Source organism: Coniophora puteana, assembly GCF_000271625.1.
Source record: "Coniophora puteana RWD-64-598 SS2 unplaced genomic scaffold CONPUscaffold_17, whole genome shotgun sequence".
NCBI classification, from domain to species: domain Eukaryota; kingdom Fungi; phylum Basidiomycota; class Agaricomycetes; order Boletales; family Coniophoraceae; genus Coniophora; species Coniophora puteana.
In genome coordinates, this window is record NW_006913069.1 from 794,591 (window position 1) to 813,717 (window position 19,127).

At 52.2% G+C, this 19,127-nt stretch overlaps 4 protein-coding genes across 4 annotated transcripts; 1 reads left to right on the plus strand and 3 right to left on the minus strand.

Moving 5' to 3' along the window:
* Positions 1 to 359: 359 nt before the first annotated feature.
* Positions 360 to 4,278, plus strand: CONPUDRAFT_159427 (uncharacterized protein; the record flags this gene model as incomplete). Its single annotated transcript, XM_007776516.1, has 20 exons — positions 360 to 726; positions 789 to 982; positions 1,037 to 1,182; positions 1,237 to 1,370; positions 1,421 to 1,513; positions 1,570 to 1,719; positions 1,766 to 1,877; positions 1,929 to 1,970; positions 2,025 to 2,150; positions 2,204 to 2,497; positions 2,553 to 2,580; positions 2,631 to 2,702; positions 2,752 to 2,784; positions 2,838 to 3,263; positions 3,336 to 3,431; positions 3,489 to 3,566; positions 3,624 to 3,707; positions 3,763 to 4,047; positions 4,100 to 4,147; positions 4,228 to 4,278. The coding sequence occupies 20 exons, from the start codon at positions 360 to 362 to the stop codon at positions 4,276 to 4,278; spliced, it is 2,859 nt and encodes a 952-aa protein (XP_007774706.1).
* A 303-nt stretch (positions 4,279 to 4,581) lies between these two features.
* On the minus strand, positions 4,582 to 7,715 carry CONPUDRAFT_169667 (uncharacterized protein). Its single transcript, XM_007776517.1, has 8 exons — positions 7,489 to 7,715; positions 7,320 to 7,427; positions 7,058 to 7,264; positions 6,684 to 6,956; positions 6,422 to 6,631; positions 6,022 to 6,351; positions 5,520 to 5,927; positions 4,582 to 5,314 (listed from the first exon to the last, which is right to left on the minus strand). Exons 1-8 carry the CDS (start codon positions 7,518 to 7,520, stop codon positions 5,095 to 5,097), a joined length of 1,788 nt encoding a protein of 595 aa, XP_007774707.1. The 5' UTR covers positions 7,521 to 7,715; the 3' UTR covers positions 4,582 to 5,094.
* Positions 7,716 to 13,198: 5,483 nt separating this feature from the next.
* On the minus strand, positions 13,199 to 15,071 carry CONPUDRAFT_112558 (glycolipid transfer protein). The gene is made up of 7 exons (XM_007776518.1): positions 14,857 to 15,071; positions 14,405 to 14,489; positions 14,236 to 14,294; positions 14,061 to 14,179; positions 13,800 to 13,935; positions 13,454 to 13,655; positions 13,199 to 13,390 (listed from the first exon to the last, which is right to left on the minus strand). The coding sequence occupies exons 1-6, from the start codon at positions 14,896 to 14,898 to the stop codon at positions 13,488 to 13,490; spliced, it is 609 nt and encodes a 202-aa protein (XP_007774708.1). The 5' UTR covers positions 14,899 to 15,071; the 3' UTR covers positions 13,199 to 13,390; positions 13,454 to 13,487.
* A 1,018-nt stretch (positions 15,072 to 16,089) lies between these two features.
* Positions 16,090 to 17,330, minus strand: CONPUDRAFT_169669 (uncharacterized protein; the record flags this gene model as incomplete). Its single annotated transcript, XM_007776519.1, has 1 exon — positions 16,090 to 17,330. The coding sequence occupies exon 1, from the start codon at positions 17,254 to 17,256 to the stop codon at positions 16,090 to 16,092; it is 1,167 nt and encodes a 388-aa protein (XP_007774709.1). The 5' UTR covers positions 17,257 to 17,330.
* Between the last annotated feature and the right edge of the window lie 1,797 nt (positions 17,331 to 19,127).

A 19,127-nucleotide genomic window follows, 5' to 3' on the forward strand; every position in this document is an offset into this window, starting at 1 on the left:
CGTCTGAAGGTTCTCATTGGCTGAACGCAGTCACGTGCGTCACGTGGGCGACGCGATCTGAAGCTCATTAGAAGCCTTGATTTCGGAAAGAAGCGCGTTTGGGGGAGCCTTTGCTTCGACACCCAACTTTTGTCTTTCATCCCCATCCTTTTCTCTTGTCTTTTCTTCTCCCACTATTCTCCGTTCCTCCTTCTTGCCATCACCTCGCTCCTTGCTTGCCTTTCCTTCCCTCACTGTCTTATCCCTTCCATCCGTCTTACTATCATCTCTTTCATTTCATCTCCCATCACCGCTTTCTAGATCCCTCTCTTCTTGCGATCATATCCATTCTCGCAGCTGCTTCTTTCTTATTTGATATCATGGAGGGGCCCGAACGTCGCAGCTTTCTTGGCGCCCAAACCCTGTACAAAAATCGACAGTCGGACGATCGCAAGCCGGCACATATCCTCAACCCATATAATCGTACGACGGACGCAACGAGGATCACTGGGCTGGCTGGTGCCGGCTCGGGCTCCGGCACTGGCCACACTTCCTACTTTCGGGAGTCTCTCGCCCGCGGCCAGCCTACATCCCAGTCTACTCAAAGCATAAAACTCGAAGAGAACCGGATGGGCGGATTCCATACTCCTCCCCGGATCAACCCAAGTCTTTATAGCGGGAGTCAGTCGGCTCATGCTCCTCGGCGCTCCCAGGGACCTGAGACGCGTTTTGAGTTCGAGACGTCAGGTTAGTAACCCGCATATATGCGTCTCCCCTGCTCAAGGACGTCGTTTTATTTGGGTTCATAGGCTCTTACACCGCACCCAACGTTTCATCTCAGTACCTCGCGCCTAGAAACTCCCCGTACGAGCCCTCGATTAAGGAGGAGCACGACGCCGATGCCAGCGCGTCACCTCGCGTCATGCCAGGAGATGATGAGTCTGACATTCTCGCTCGGCTTTCGAGGATGCAGGCCCGAGCAAAAAATGACAATGTGCGGCTCGTAAGTAATTGTATGCTCCTCTACGAGGCACTCTATACTAACGTTTCCCGACAGATAAACGAACGGTCCGCTCTCGAGGCTCAACTCTCTGAAAAGGATCGAGACATCGCAGAGCTCAAGCATCGCGTTGCTGACCTGACCAACCAACACTCCCATCTCAAAACATCCAACAAGAAACTGGCGGATACGGCTAACAGGAAGTTGAGTTCCGCGATTCATTTTCGCGTATAGTCCTACTTACGCCATCGGATTAGCTTGGCAGAGCTGAGGAGGGACTACGAGGCGCTCAAGGCTGAGACCCAGCCATTCTCCCAACTTTTAACAGAAGGTAGGGAAGCCATCACCGCCATGGCAGAGTTCCGAGAAGTCGCTCGCCATCGTCTTACTCGTAAGTTCCCCTGCTGCCCGGCTGAGCACTACTAACCCGCGCTATGACAGAGCTCGAGCCGATGCTGGATGATGATGGGAGCTTTATAGAAAGTTCAAGCGTACGGCGAACGCTTGACGAGCTGCGTAGCGATCTCTTAAACAGTGTGTTGGCCGAATCCCGGAACCTTACTTGAACGCTAATGACGCCCATCTCCTAGCCCAACAGGTCACGGATATCCTCCGAGAAAGGCTACGTGACATGTCTTCCGACCTCAGTGAAGCGCGAAGTCGAGGCCTCGAAGTTGAACAAAGTCGTATGCAGGACGTTAGATCCCTTGAGGTGCTGTCCGAGAAGTATAGACAAAATGGTGAGTTTCTTTCAGATAATGGAGGTGCGGGTCTAACGGAGGATAGTCGCCGAATTCTCTGATCTCAATAGCCACTACCAAGTTCAGCGACAAGAGTACTTCGACACCCTTTCTAAGTTTCTTGAGGTGGAGCAGCAATCGTCCCAGTTTGGTGCCCAGTGAGTGCGCATAACACTCTGCCATGCAGCTATACCCATCGTGATCGTCAGGGCAGAGGAACTTGGGCGACAGGTCACTTCTCTGCAGCACGTGTAAGTTCGGCGTCGTCACTTGTTTATTCCTCCGGCTCAGCACGTGCCTCTCAGCTCCGACGAGAAAGACGGGATCCTTAGGGGAAAAGATGGGATCCTCATGGAACAGGAGACTGAGCTTCGAGACCTCCGTGCCGCAAGGTTGTACTTAGAACGGAGCATAGCGGACCTGGAGGACAGGTAAGCGACAGCGTCATTCTCTATCATTTGGCCCTTACCGTCAAGTTTCCTAGGGCTCGTAAAGCCGAGCAGGATGCCTCGGATGCAAAGACCATGTTCTTCAATGCTCAAGCTGATTCGGAGGCGCTTCGAGATGCTCTCAGAGCGGCGAACGAACAATTGTCGAGGCTTCAGGCGACGAACGAAGCGGTAACCGACAGGTATAATTCCGTGCTCAAAGACCTCTACGATGTCGAGTGCTCGCAGAAAATGTCGGCTGCGCAGCTCTCCGACGCCATCGCCGAGCGCGACTCGCTTAGGGAGGAACTAAAGGTCTCGCGACAGCAAAACGAGACCAATAGGGCGAGGTAAACTTCATCATCTGCATTGTGTTATTTATTCTTTGGTCACATTTGCTTGTAGGTGGCAAGAGTCAGAAGCGAATAGAAGGGTAAATTTCATCATTTTTACCGTTCCCTTAAGTGTTTAACGTGTCTGCAGAACCTCCAGGATCGGTTTGAAGAACAAACCGTCAGCCTGAAGTTGGCGAAGGATAACGTAGGCGAGATCCAAGTCAGGTTTACCTCCTTCTGTCGTATGCTATTATTCTGATCGACTCTAGGAGCGCTTGGATGCATCCGAGACCGCAACGAAGGTGAGAGTTTATGTTGGATTCCAGAAACGGTGCTAACGTGCGTGACGTCTCAGACCGACATGGCGTTTCTACAAGGACAGCTTCTGAATATGAAGAAGAACCATGACGACACGAATGGGGAGCTTACTGCCGTCCGTACTAGTGCTGCTTGCCTTGAGAAAGATCTGGCGTGTCAAGAAGTCAAGTATCAGGCGTCGCTCTCCCGCAGCGAAGAGGAACGTCTCCGAGCCGTGGAACGACAGGAAAGTCAGGAACGCGAGGGGCGGAGGTGCAAGGAAAAGGTCATCGAGTTGGAGGGGGTATTAGCTGCTAACATTCGCAGGGTAGAGGATCTTCAGAAAGCATACGAAGATGCAAAAGAGGGTACTAGGACTGCCACAGCTTCTCTTACCGCACGGGTCACGGCTCTGGAAGCATCCGAGAAACGCCTCATAGAACGATCCAACACCATCACCGGAAGGTACAAGGCGAACGACCTGGTGGGTAAAATTCACTACTTTGGATTTTATATACGCGCCACTCATCACGGATATTCATTCGGTTGTAATCAGAATCAGAACGAGGCGGCCCTGGTAAACACGATAACCCAGCAATCAAGAGCTATTTACGAGCGTGAAATCGCTACGAAGACGAATGACATTCGGATGGTTTGTTTCCTGTATGGTAGTTCGCGCCACATGACTGACCGGTGAGACCGGACACAGCGCGATAACATGATCAAACAACATGAAGCCCGCATTAAGCAGCTTGAGACGAGCTTGTCCCGGCGAATCAGAGAAGAAGTGGGTAATCTCTGTTTGTCACGCTCTCATAGCAAAGGAACCCTGATACGACAACAGGCGCCATCGGTGGCAACTTGTGTTGACCGCTCACACGATGTCAACGAGCAGCCAACGGACTCGGAGGGTAATGTCAATGCACATGTGAGTTTTCTCCTTACTATACTATTACGACGTGGTGCTATCGACTGCGTCACAGAACCCGCCCTATCGGGCTCGGACAGACGCCATCTTGGGGGCGACCGGTGCAGGGGGTGGCAAGGGATCTGGCATCAGACCGTCGCAAATTTCTATGTCCAACAAGCACGTTACGTTCGCCGATATATGCGACGACGGCGATGATATCCTTGACTTTGAGGACAGCCAGCGTTCAGCAACCGCAGGTGGCGGACGAATCAAGAGGAAAGACGCTTCCCCTGTTGTTGACGTAGACGACGATGAAGATGAGGAGCCACCGCAACCCCTACGACCGGTCAAACGCCCGGTAAGTAGCCTCGGGTTTATAACTTATCTTATCACAGCCTTAACATCGCCAGCAGCGAAACTCAGCCAGGGTTCCCGAAGTCGAGCAGGTTGCTGACAAGGTCATTTATTTCACATTATGAGATCTCCCTTCTTAATTCCGGAACTTGGCTGATCTCCTTTTCCCGCCTTATCTGTCCAGGCCTCAGCCACGACGTCCAACAAGAAGGGCACGAAGCGCTCAGGCCGCTAGATGCGGCAGGGCGACTGCAGGTTTCAGGGGCGTTATTCGGTACTGTGTGACACATGTTACTTCTTTTCACAATTTCCGTCGAGGCCTGTTTTCGTCCCTGGAGCTGCCTATGTTGGTAAGCGGTCCAGATGGCTCCGCTCCATGATGCTGTCGCACTGCCAGCGTGGTTCACGTTTGTTGATGAATGACATGCCGTTGCCCTTTGTTCCACATGCGTGAAAAGCGGCTTCTCTGAACTGCCCCATTGCGTGACCGGTGACTCAATGACAACTGTATGAGTAGCAGCTTATAATGCACACACGAGGGTAGACGAAATATGTCCATTTTTGTAGTGATAGAACGAAGAGCACATGGGACACTAGACAGCATGCAGTGAGGGATACAACAACAAAATGCGGCTATAGGACACTGCTCGAGAGGCAGATGGTAGTAGCGATATAGCGTAAGACATGGACGACTACTATGCATAGCATGCGATGGTTGGGTTTGATTGGACTGAAATGTTGTATGGATGAGAGCAATGGGGGAAGGGGAGAGAGATGAGAGATGAAATGGGAGCATTGGGAATGAGTGTCCGAAAACGTAACGCGAACTCGGATCGTGATGAGACGGTATACGCCCGTCAAGCCATAAATAAACCAGGTGGCGGCATCCCAATGTCGACAAAGTCCAAGAAAATACGAGCGAGTATGAGAGAGTGACATAGTAGTACAAGCAGGCTGGCAGGCAGATGAGATGGGAGTGGATCGAAGGGTCCACTTGATTCGTTCGCGCCGTGAGCAGTAGGCACGATGCTACATCGATATCCACTCCCGCTCACTCGAGGAGGCGGAGGGTGTCGCCCTCAAAGACGATGTCACCACGCTCCTGGAGGGCGGCAGCGGCCTTGACCACCTCGGTGGTATCGAAGTCCTCGTACTTGTCTGGCGGAATGGTGGTGTTGAGGTAGGTGAGGAGTGAGGAGATCGTCATGTCATCCGAAGGTTCGTATGTTGTCATGAACAAATACGCGATCGACGAAAAGATGAAGTTGGTGCTGTGTTCACCGAGACGTCAGCCGGGAATTTTAATCGCACCGAAAGCCAGGAAACACGGGGAGTAGAAAAAGGGTTATGTCGGACAATGACGGCGAATAAGATAGGGAAAGACGAGAACGTGAAGAAGGTCGGTGGTGTGACAACAGGGCGCGCGATCGCGAAAAAGGAATAACAAACACGACGAGATAGGAAACCGACACTCACCGGCCTGGCGCGGAATTGAGCTCCGCAAAGCCGATGTTGAGCCGCCTCATGAGGCGGCTAGCGCCCGGCGGAACATCCGCGACGGGGATCTCTGCAAACTTGCCCTTGGCACCGCGTGCTCCTCCGCGTGCGCCGCCCCTAGAAGAGGCTGAGCCTTCAGCGGCCCACCCACCGCCGCCACTGACAGCGGAGGGGCCGTCGAGGCGCGGCTTCTTCGCACGCTTGCGATAGTGCACGCTGGAGGCAGAGCCGCCATCTGCATCTTCAGCGCCATCGATCATACCGTCTTCGGACTCGAGCTCGTCCTCAGATCCATCAGACATGCCATCGTCATGGCTGAGCCTGGAGCCACTTGCACCGCCGTGCATCTTGGCTTCAAGCTGCGCAGCTTTTTGCGCCTTGCGCTCACTAGAAAAGGAAAGGTAGGGAAAAAGCGGATGTTAGCATACAAACCATTCAATTGAGGACAGGTGGAAGGGAAGCGAAAAGCCCGGAAACGTACTGTCGTATTAAACACTTGCCCCGATGCTGGAGCCAGGGATAGGCGCAGTAAGAACTATCCTGCCTGAGCTGAACCCACTTCCTGCATAATTTACAGAACACCCGGTTGGGCTCAACCTCGCCGACGTAGGGATCCGCACGGAGTGTCGATGCCCGCTGCTCCGCGTTGCGGCGGCGGGACTCGTGTGCAGGCGGGAAGTTACCCGGGTTGAGATCCTTGAACGACGAGGACGGCGACTCAGGGTCACCGCCGAGCTTGCCGTTCGCCCCGGGTGTCATGGCATCCGCGGAATCCGTTGCACGCGAATGTGCACCGCCCTCCGATTTCGAGCTACGGAAAAGGATTTTAAGGCAAGAAATAAGACAAAATATTAGAACACAATTAGATAGGGCAGACTTACGAGGAAGCAGCATTACGATCGGGCAGCGACTTCTTGCAAGAGGTGCGATGTGAGAGCCACTGCTGCACGGCCTGCATGTGGTTGCTCGAGCTGACACCAATCCACGTGTCACATGAATTGCAGAGAATACGTTCGGCATCGAACTTGCGGACGTCAGGGTCTTTCGCGAGTATGGAGTTACGCTCTGCAAGGCCATATACGTTCTTGTTACTGAGCGACGGTGGTCAGTGTCAATGTTTAACGGGAGATGATCGGTACTCACATTTTCTTAGATAGGCAGCTCTTCCGATGAGCATCCCAGGGGATCGAGCAGTACGTCGAGTTGGGACGGAGACGAATCCACTTGTCGCACGACGCACAGAGGACGCGGTAGGCTTCGAATTCAGCAACGTAGGGGTCGGACCGTAGATAATCGATCCGCTCTTCCTCCGTCCTCTTCGCTCGCCGCCGCTTAGGTGGCGGATTCGCGAGGGCCTCCGCGGTACTTTCTGGGGTATATATGACTGGTTCAGGGGGAGCCTGCATCGTCGTCGCGCTGTTGGGGTAAAACAAATAATAGGAAATTGCGGAGTAGCGACGAGGAAAAACATGAGCTGTCCGCCACGTAATTCTATGAAAAGCACGGGAGAAACGCACCACTTTTGCCGGTGAGCATCCCAGTGCTTGAGGGTAAAGCCGCCTGAGGCGTCGTCACGGAAGGAGACACCTTGGCCGCAGGTCTGACAGATGACCTGGCCGGCCTCGTACTCGTCTTTGGGGATCTCTTGATCCTCGTCGGCGCTCTCGCCCTGAGCGTCGGCTGAGCCACTCTCACTAGGTGGCGACTTGCGCTTCTGCGGGACTCTGTGGCGGGATGAGTTAGAAGGGTGGCTCGGAGTGGCTAAAAGGGGAAACTGACGCATTCGCAGATGCAGAGGGAGGCGGAGAGGGTGGCTTAGGGGTATGTGGAGGAGACGCCGGGACCTGCTGTGTTTCGTCCTCCTGGCGGGGCTCTGGAGACCTGTTGCTGTTATCGTGAATAATCGATTTAGAGGGGCGAGGATGGTCCGGGATCGTGCGATGCATACCTGGCAGCGTCGACTTCCATCTGTTCTGGCATATCCGTGATGTTTTTCCGATCTGTAGTCGAGGGCGTCGTGGGCGGCGGAGAGGAGAGCGGGAGGGGAGACGGGAGGGGACGGGGGACGGGAGGAACGAAAAGGGGAAGGAAATGGAATGTGGTGGTTGGCTTAATATGTGTAAGCTAGTTCGGGTCCAAAGCGTATTTACAGAAACCAGAGAGAAAATAAGTAATATGTCATGTCACAGGCGGAAACCAACATATCTCTTCGCACGACCACACAGAAACACAGGGGGCTTTCAATCTCCGACCGACAGCAACCTCAATTAAATCCCAGGAACATCATCGGCTATTAGTCGTCTTGTGCATACCGTATGTTACCATGTCACCTTTGCCCATCCCATCGATCCCCGTCCTCGAATACTTGTCCGTTTATATTTATGACAACCCCATCATCAATACAGCAATACAGTAACCGTTACCTTCTCTTGCCCACTCCGAGGCCCTCGACGCCGCCGCGTTGTCAACGTCAACTTCTTGTTCCTCGCTTATGTTCTTCGCTTAGTCCTATACCCGTTGCCGACATCCCCGCTATTATCCGATTTGGAGCGCTCAATGATGATGGCATATGTTTTAACCAGTCTCACCCGCCCGTTCTCAGACCTGCCATCGCGGGCTCATTCGGGTCCGCTGCCTCGATCCCCCTCCACTTTCCGACCTCAGATGAGAGAGAATTCGCGATGGAAAACAAATATCTACAGAATTCCGAGATGTGAGATTGTGACAGCCGGCAAGTGGCAGACCGTGTCCATTTTCCACGGGTGTTTTGTGTTTGTTTTCGGTTTCTCCGGAAATTATACGGTACGTGCCCACCCACCCGATATGTCCTGTTTCAGATTCCAGGAGAAACATTCGGCTGACACGTCTACACGCACGCACTGTCGGTGACACGCACCCCCCGGGAGGATATCAAATCAGCCTGTCTCACAGTGGGCCAAACTCTGCCAAACTGCCACTCGCTCGGTCCCTTGGTTCGCTCCACCACTTTTGCCGTGGAACTCTGGACGTGCGCACATATAATACCCTCCGGTAACCTAGCAAATTTCGGTTTCTCATGTCGCGATCGCACCCGTATCCGTGTTTTGGGCCGAGATTTCCCGTGCTTGCTTACAGACAGATCATCGCGAACGCACTAGCGTGCGTGTTTTGTTACTGAGATTGGAGATTGGACACAGATAAGTTCTGTTATGATTCGATACACGCAGCCCACCGGTAGGGTATCACCACATAGTCTAGATCTAGACCCGTCACACGGTCTTCCATACAAACGGGTGGAAGGTCGCTCCTGGTTTTGTGCGTTTGAGGTAGTGGAGTTGCCAAGGAAGGGACCGGTGACATATCTTCTTCCTTCCAAACCGCGCCTCCTTCCTTGCTGCGCGCGTCGATATGATGCCCCTGTCCCCACTTACGCACCTGATGCGGCGTCTCACCCTTGTGTAGGCAACACCCTCTTTGTTTCGGAACAGAGTCATGAACCGGCGAGGTGTTGCATCCTACATCTCCCATTACGGCCATCGTGTCTGCGGTGCGCATATAGCCATTTCCGTCGAATGTCTGCCTCCAACTGAGAAGAACTCGACGTTCTCGGCGATGCGACACGGCCGAGCTTCTCTCAGCGCCTCCGAGCTCATTTTCCAAGGACTTGATTAACTGGCTGATGCAAATTCAGATACGTTGCATGATGCACGCTATCGAACACACGGCCTTTGTGACCTAAAAACGCAAATGATGTCTCAAGATCTCCCTACATTTGCCAAATACAGGGATGACGACCTTCCTTCCCTTCTTTAGAAGCTCCTCGAGACACACGGAACGTCGACAGGTGCGGATCCAGAGCACCAGTACGTACTCCACAGTATGTGCCTATTGACCGGCGACTTGGCATGCTGACATTTGACCAAAGAAAAAAAGACGCATGCTCGCAGATCCTCGTTCGTAACGAACTGACCCAGAAGCGGCAGTTCATCATTGCCAAATGTCCATTGAAACCGGGTGGCGGCAACGTTTTTCATGAATATGCAAGCGACACGCATGCATGTACGCAGAAAAAAATGCGGGTGCCTTGTCCATGTCATTGGCAATAACAAGAGGATGATATGTCACGACGACAGTAACAACCAGTGTCAGCACAGGCCAGGGCCGAGTCATCCGACAGTGGCGACCGGCAACATATGGGAATGATGGGTATGACTTGTCTTGTTTTATTCACTCTCCGATGTTATCGACCCGAGGCCTGGAAACGCGCGGCGTGTCTGCATGATGATGTATGATGCAAGACGGACCATCAATCGCAGTCGCAACAAAACGTTCGCCCGAGGAGCGAGAATCTCTAACGTTCCCGCCCGGCCACGGAAGCCCTAGGACATTTCGAAGCAATGTCGAAAGGCGCACTGCCGACGGATAATGGTAAAGTTTGCCCATTATTGCTCCTCGTCGTCGCGCTCGAAGCCCGAGGCGGTGTCGTTACCGTCCCGGCGGTACGGTCACGGCAACCCAAAACTGAAAAGAGGCGCCCGACATTGGAGCTCAGCGTCGAGCAAACCAAACCTTGTTTACCGATGTGGTATGCACATCCTCGGCTATTCGAGCTCCGCCAGGCGCAAGGTCTGCTCACTAGCTCGAGCTTATCCCAAGTCAAGCACCGCTAGGCGCTGCAATCAGGTCCCCGAGGTCGCCGCTAAGAGCTCTGCATTACTCCCCTGCTTTGAGTTGCGCTAGTCTAACGTTGGAGTCGCAAGTAACCCGCGCTGCTGCGGAATGTTACGAGACGCTGATCGTTTCGACGAAATAGGGGCACACGGCCACGCTGTCACACTCATTTCCATATGTCATGGGTCGCCGGCCGCGGTGACTCACCGACGAAAACAGCGACACCTATCACCGACATATGCCGATAACATGGCTAATTTCTCCCATGTCTTTCCTATTTGGAAACATTCGTCTCACCATATGTCATACCGAGTGATATATAATGCCAGTGTGTCACATCGCCCATCATATCGCGCGCATCTCCATAAGTTTTATGCGTGCCTTGCCTTCTTTGCGTTTCTCAAACTCCGCCGGCTAAATTCTCGGAGAAAGAATGTGCGGAAATACAGCAAGGCAAGAAATTTATGCAGAAACAAAACTGGAAGTCGGAAAACACATGCCCACGAGACATCTTCCCATGTGCGTTGTTGCACGCGGTGCGACGAGGGCGGCCCTTGGATATCCTTATGCATATGCTTCCCTGCAAACTGAACCCTCCTGGTGTCCTCTCCTGAATCTGCGGCGCACTTCGGAACGAGAAGGCACCATCTGCATCAGACATATCCAGCGGCGCTTGCATATGCTCGAGGTGCTGTAGCCCACAACTCTCCGAATCGATCATATGGAGAACCTGGATCCCATGTATATCGGTGTGTCGGATGTGATTTATCATTTTCCGATTCACATTTATCAGATCCATGTCTCAATCGCAGACACACGACGGGCAGGGTTTCGAGTGGCTACGTCTAATTCGAGGCACGCGCAGGTACCCGTTCGGTCTGTTCCTCTCACCCCAGGCCCCCGGACTGCTACTTCAGCTGATCATATCTCGGCTCAAAAGCGTCAAAGTGATAAAAGTAAACCCAACTTTGCACTACGATTGGTGCATGCGTTCGTGTAGCGCACATAAGTGTGAACGAATGAAACACACTGACCATATGGATAATGGTGCTCACAGTTGCCCTACAGACCGGTCGAGATCTTTGGAGCCCTACGAGAAGAGAATCTTCGGACCCATACGATGGCATCGGCTACGTGGGTTACAAAATATTTGGAGGTCGGTGCCGTATCGATTTCGTATGATCTGCTGACTGATTTGAACGAGAACGAGCAGCAAAGGGACATGGTTGACGCATTCGCCGAACAGGACGGCCGGGACCGGAGCCAGCGGACTCTAGCGGACTGTCACAGCGGGCTCGTCGTCAGCGTCTTACGTGACCGGTGCGATTTCGAGGGACAAGGCACGTCACCAGTGGGACGATCGACAGGACCCACGCCACCGACGTCTCGTCCCCCTGGGCGGCTGCTGGCAGATGCCACGCGAACGCGCGTGCGGGAGCATCTCACAGCACCGAGACTGCTTGTTCCATATTTAGCCAGCTGCGACTGTCCTCACGCCCGTGACCACGAGAAAGCGCTACTCAAAACACACGGATTTGAAGTCTCAACGTTGCGAGGTTCGTACTTTAGCGCGGGCCGCCAGCTGTCCGTGGCAAGCGCGAGCACGGCTTATTTTTTGATGCGGTCTCTCAGGCCATCGAGGTTCCCGGAATTTGGTATGGATACTATTGGAACAGAGGTTCGTCTCCGCCCCGAATAACGCCTGTTAACGCGCAAACGAGAACTCGAGGAAGCCATGATCGAGGAATCGTCCATCTGAACGAGCAACGCTAACGGTTAAGAGCTAGAGCTCACGAGCTTAGAAAACGCACTAGAACACCCATTCCCCTATTCAACCCCGATTCGGAACCAATCCACCAAACGAGTACACTCTACTGGTCGTATTCATTGAAAATGCCTTCACAAACTCGAGCACCCATAGTGCTCTGTGCCAACGGATTCTTGTTTCTTGGCAAAATAACTATTGAATCGCAATAGGCAATCACGTTCAGGCGTGTCCTGTGTCTGGACCCATCTTTCACAATCTCCTCCGCACAATCGGAGCAGAAGATCAGCCTCGTTTCCATTCGCCATGAATTCCAAGAATGCCATATGTGTTGGACATTCCGTGACACCGTCTTATCACTATTCTGCTCCACCGTGTAGGATCAAATCGAAGGACGAGAACAGGCGAGAACGAGCAAGCGCTTATTTCTGAATGCACAACTTCAATTGCGTTCACAGAGAATGTTCCCAAAAACATGTCGTACGATGTACATACACATGCGATCTTATATGTCCCTTGTACTTCTACGCACTGTTGGACTTAGCGAGGCGTTCTCGCACTCGCTGGGTAACGACGGCAACGGAGAATCATGATTATCATCATCCCTGCCGGGTTTTCCTGAATATGTTACGACATATAGGCAACTTGTTCTCGGAAAAACAGATGTTGCTCGCCTATATACCGACATTTCCGCGGAGCACGTAAAGCAACCCACATCAATGTCATTGTTCGGATCTCACATCGAAGAAGGAACGACAACACACCAACTCGGAGAACAGAAAACGCCGATATTTGACCAGAAACAAAAAGAAGAAAAATGAAAAGACAAACAAAACAAGTAATCAAACAAATTAGAGTTATGTCATACTGACGCGTGACAGAGCCGAGATTGTGAGCAGAATAAGACAAAACATATGGTGGGTAATCATGATGTCGCCGTGACATGCGAAAGTGAGACGCTGTCAGTGGGGATTTAAAAGATGACATGATTCATGATCAACCCCATGACTAAATGGTAGGACCTAGCCGAAGGTCCCCGAGGTGGTTGTCACATCGGGGGACATTGGCTAACAATCAGGAATATGAGCGACATTGAGGCAAGTGAAATGGGACATGATACGAAAATGCAGCATAGAGACATGCAGCTTGCCAGCCTTGTAGTGGGCGCTTGGCTGGCCATGTCATTTGCCGAATTGTTGGACAGCCCTTGTCCCCTTACTGTGGGTACGACGCATTGTCGGTACGAATATATGCGTCTGTTGTTAGAATCCGGCGTTGTGGTATACATGAGGTAAGATGTTTATGCTGATATGGATATGGGTGCGTAAAGGATAAATAACAGCGTTGGAAGTTTCCGCAGTCCGAATGGAACAACACGTGGTCCCTAAAAGACAATGTCTGCAGACGAGGGTCGGCTGATAAATAGGTCTCGATTCTAGAAAACCAAATCCGCGATCATTAGATGGAGTAGAAACTCGATAATCACTCGCGAACACACCTCATGGTGTATGGTATCTCCGAGCAGCCAGGCCTTAAACCTTTCCGTGCCCGCCTTGCTCAAGGAAACTTCGCGTATGCTGAGCGATCTCAGCGAGACCAGAGAGCCATCTATTGAGCTCTCGATCGAAGGTTTCGCCAGAACTGCCTTGAGAGACACGGCCGATGAAGTCAGACCGGGCAGGTGCGGCTCGGACTGCGACCTAAACAGACGTTAGCATCCGTGACTCTCTTCGTAATCAGATGCGTATAAGAGATGGAAAATAGGGCCAAGGAGAAACCCGACGGGAGAAGCAGACGAACAGGGATAATTGTGCGATGGAAAAGAAGGGCGGGAAAACACACACCATCGCGAGCGAACGGACGACGAAGCCATGTTGGTGCCGGAGCACCTCATCGTAGGCTCTCTTGAAACAGGCATGCATCTCAAGCGACTGCTCAGCCTGCATGTGTTGCAGAGCGCGGCAGAGGAACGTCAGCCCTCTACGTTGTGTGCACGTAATGCATTCGCACACGCATATATGCACGCATTTATGAAGAGAGCATGTTCATTTCCAATCATGGTGCGTAAGATAGAGCACCAATATGCAGAGCTTCAGTGAACATACCGCACGAGGCGAACGAGACACTGCGTAGCATAACGATGTCCATCCGCTGCCTCTGCAAGGACCAGTTCCTCAAGTGTACCAGAACGGGGCTCGTTGCCCTCGAAGCGATCACGAACCCCCTATCACAGATAATCAATGGCACAAACAAAAATATAAGGATAGCAGCACAGCTTACACTGATGTTGGATTTTATGTCATTTTGGACAAAGGCCCATAAACCCGACCCGAGAAGATCTATTAAGGCAAGATAACGCAGAATAGATGGTCAGTTCTGATGAACCAGTGTATACAGCGCTTGGCCAAAAGCCGACAAAAGGGGCACAAGCTAGCGGGAATCTACTTACCAAAAAGCTTGACAAGGCCGTCGGAGGCTTCGAGAAACGGTCGGGTGACGACGCCATCATCCGTGATAGGGACGTCGGCGAATGACTGTCATACCATGGGAGTATCAGTTCCGTGGATATCAGGATCATGTATCCAAACGTAGGAAAGTAAGTTGGACAGCCCGCATCCCAATAGATCCCAATCAAACGCCATGTCATGCGCAAGAACGGCGCACAGGACGCAAGAAAGGGGGCGGGCATATCGGGCGAAAAGGAAGGATGTTTGACATATGTATCGACCAGGCTAAGCACACAGATATGACGGACGAGGGAAGAATCAAGAAGCGCAGTTGATGCGATATGTCAAGAGGTGAGAACGATTCTAAGACAACATTCGAGGCGAAGGGCGCAAAGCCGCGGTGGACACGGGAAAGATAGATTCATCATCATTCGCAAAGCGGATCGTTGCTTACCGTGACGGTCTCGAAGTAAGGACGTTGCTCCTGAGATCCCATACTTCAAATTTGTCCCTGTGCGACAACTGTGCGATCAAGATTTCCCTTGGATCCTCGAAGGAAAAGGCGAGTACTGGTAAGCGAGCTGTGGCCTAAGAGCGGTCTTCGTCGTGTCAAGAGTAGGAAGAAGACCAGGGTAGGAAGAATGCTGGCTCTAGGAGCCCTCACGCACGACGGGCGCGCGGAAACCTCGAGGACGACGAACATGAGGATCTGGCAAGTCTTCCCACTCCGGCCTTTCCATTTCTCCCTCTACGCGCCGCTGGACAAAAGATTATGTAAGCCCCCTATCTTGGGCTTTGACAATCCTGCATGACCACGTGGAACCGTGCTCCGGACGATGGCGAACGCCACCATCTTTCCAACTGTCACTGTCAGTGCTCAACGCAGGGCGGATAAAGAAAGATACATGAATGTGTATTCTTTTTGCAAGGATACTCACAAATTCAGCGAAAGCGGTGATTACCGCGGGGCCGCCGTCTTCTTGCTTGAATTGGGCCATGGGATTCTTCATGTTCCGAAAACTGTAAGACTTGACATGGAAGCATCCATAGAAATAGGACTTGGACGGCGACGAACGGAGATTTGTCAAGCACTGATAGGTTGATGGAATTTGCGGCGGAGATGACAAGGCCGAGGGGTCCACGCCCAACCATTAGAACGATATGACTGAATTGGAATAACAGATCCTTCGTTTGTTGTGGCTACACGAAATGCTACGACCTTCGTTGAGCTACAACTCGCACATAAAATGTCGATTCGCAAGCTGGAACAGTGCCTCAGCAGTGCCTCTGATTAATAGAGCATAGCTAATTAATATTGCAGTAATAAGTGATCTATAAGCGTTGGTATATAGAATTGCCATGTATCCATGGCCTGTGGGTATGTAGTACGTACATGATGCTTGTCCTGAGAGAAGACTGCGCATCTATCGTAAAAACAAATCCAGTGCTTTGGGTCAACCTGCGCCCGTGCCTCGCAAACACCGCGTGATGAATGATTGAGAGAGTTGATGTACATAATTGTTAAGAAATAACACAGAATGAGGCTGTCGTGAGGAAAAGCGCATATGAATATAGAGAGCCAATTTTACAGCAACCCGAGTCGTGATGAGACCTTATCTCATCGACCGGCAATGTTCCGGACCCGTCGAAATGGGCATTATGAGACCCTAGTTTGAGGACGACGTTCTCACTCGGCGTTGAGCGAGGTTTTATCAGTCGGAACACGCCGACGTCCAGATCGCCGAAGGAACGCCACAGGTATACTACCTGACATAGACGTATCGGGTACTTCCTTGGCGGAAGACAGCCCATTCTCTTTCTCCGAGCCTGCGTCAACCGTAGTTGGCGACGCCTCCAAGCCCGGGTCGAGGCGCGCCCGTTTTCTGAGAGGAAGTGTAGGGTCTACCCGACAAGCCGGTGCTTTCCGCTTCCGACTCTGAATCGCCGAGCTTTGTGTCGCGGAGATTTTGACAGCGGGACGAATGATGCGAGACTTTCTCGGTGTACTAGTCCGTTTTGTGGGCTTCTTCTTTGAGTTCTTGCCCTTGACACTTGGTTTCGACGACGAGCCACCGGTGGCCTTCCTCCCCTTCGCGGTGGATGCGCCCACTGTTAGCTTATTGACGGTTACCTCCTTTGAGAAGGCCGACTGACGAGCCAAAGGAGAAGTACGAGAGCTCGACCCCGAAGTACACGACGACAGACTTTTACAGACGCGTGAGCTCGTGCGAGTAGATTGCGAAGAGTGTGGACTTGAAGGCGCAGACGAGGACGACGATGCATCTTCCTCATCCTCGCTTATCCGCTTCCGCTTGCAAGATGACAACGCGCGAGAGGAGTACTCGTGGCTGGTATCGTTGGCACGCACGTTCCTGGAGACCAAGGACTGCATAGTAGGTTTTCGTCTGGAGGAGGCCCACTCCGTCTGAGGCAGCCGAAGTGTCCTGCGGAGCGTTGGCGAGTACGCATAACCTAAAGGAGTCGTCCGCGCTGACTTCGCATGAGGCAACGTCGAGAAGTCTAGAGGAGGCGAGACCGCTCGAGAGTGATGTTTGCGAGCCTCTTCGAGCTCGAGAGCACGCGTAACTAGCTCGGGGGGAAGAACACACGCGATAGCCGGTGTAGACATCAAGTCTCCTGAACGGCCATTGACACTCGTGCTTGCGGTCGTTATCGCGCTCGGGACATAGGAAACGTTTGACGATATTCCGAGTGCGCGGTGAGGGCCGCTCGAGCTGTATGGTTCCGGCGTGGTGGTAGGCAAGAAGGCCGGTCGCAGTTGTTCCTTGTAGTACGAGAAGCGATTTCTTGAGGGAACGGACGGGTAGGTATAAGAGTACGTTGCTGCAGCCATGCCAGATGGCCACTTCCACCAGGAAAACGGAGATAGAGGATGAGAGTGGGATGCAAGCGTCGAGCAGGATTCGGAGGCGCTGGATGAGGATTCGGGTGTTGATGAGTCGTGAGTATTGCGTAGGGCGTGCATATATAAGTGAGAAGGAAAGGGGATTTAAGTCTGGTCGAGATCTGAGGACGGGGGGTGAAGTATAGGAGAGGAAAGTTGGATGTATAGGGTTTTGATTCAATAAAGGGGCAGAACGAATCCGATAACTGGATGTCAGCCGAGGCGTTGCGAAAGAGGTCTCGAGGGGAAGGCGCAGATGCATCCCCCATGCATACCTTTAAGTCGTCTGAGAGCCATCGTGCTTGGACCGAAATCTGAGCACTTGGCGTTACAAGGAGGCGGCAGAAGCGCTCGGTCGATGGCGACGGCGGGTCTATGCGTCTTCGCCAGAGGTGGCGTCCTTTGACCCGGAACGACATCGGGTCATTGCGAGGAGGCATCTTGTTGTTCTTTGGACAGCGCATGCGAGTAAAGATAAGAAGACGAGAAGGATGGTGTCAGTAACCTTGTTTGAGTACAAAAGTGCCGAGCACCGCAACGGTGTTCAGCTCGTCGGGAGTCGGGACCGCGTCGCAAAGACTTGGTGAAAATCTGCACGATACATGTCCACTGAGCTATCTCACTTTCAGTACTCAGCTCCAAATTATCTCGATCAGCTGGTCAGAACGCAACAGGACTACAAGAGAGAGTAAAACTCACATGGGTAAGCGAACCCCATTCTCTATGTCAACTGAAGGTTTATTGAAGGGTGATGCAACATCTCGCCAAGATAGTCGATCACGTGGAAATCTCATAAGACCTTATTTGACTTCTAGCTTATTGTCTCTGAGATACTACGAAGGTCCGAGCAAGGGAGCATTGGAGTCGACCTCAGCGCTGGCAGCTGATTTTTCTATGCAAACCGATTGCTCATGTCCAATGTTTCCTGTGCTTTCAAGGCACGTCGTGTCCCGCTTTCGACAAACGTTGAGGGCGGATAATAGAACAGGCTTTGCCGTAGTATTGTCCGTCATGGAGCGTATCGCTCCGCCGGACAGAAATATGATACAAGGGAACAGGTCTAGGATGCAAAGTCTGAACAAAAGAGAGGCATCGTACGTCAGCGAGATTGACAACCAAACACATTGTTGCACCCGAACCTGGTCTTCTGCTGTGCGCAAAGACGGTATCTGACGCTACTCACGAAATGTCAAAAAGAATCTATACATGTGTAATTTAGCAAAAGAACACACCAAATGTACTCGGCTATCAAGCAGCGTGAAGAGGGTGAACGATAAAGCCCTATAGAGAGAAACCATAGAACGCGGAAATCCTCTGCGGGTGGAGTTCGTGACCAGTGCGCAGCAGGTTATACTGTAGATGCGGCTACTGAGTCCTGCCTCTTCAGCTCAAAGAGGTTCTCCATCGACCGTGTTCAGCCTCGAGTCCTGAGGATCGCATGCGCAGTCGCACGCGTATTGGGCACTCTGTAAAGAGCATATCTTAGCGAAATGCACTGTTGATACATAGCCCTGAGTGTTAATGAATAAGCGGACGGCGATCGCGAAGGTAAACATGGAAGAAAAAACTTTGATTCGGAGCCGCACGATCGATGCAGATCAGTGTGGACTCTGTCCTGGGCACAATAACTCAAATCTGTAAGCCGCGGAGGGAGTTACAGTCCAATTGCATACCCCTTAGCCCCTTACGGTGAAATTTCTTCGAGCCAAATCGTATCCGATGATCCGCCGACAGCAAATTCTGGGGACGAGACAAGTTTGGCCAACGCAATGGCGATGTACGTTCCCTGAAAGTCAAAATTCACCTTGAAAACCAGCTTG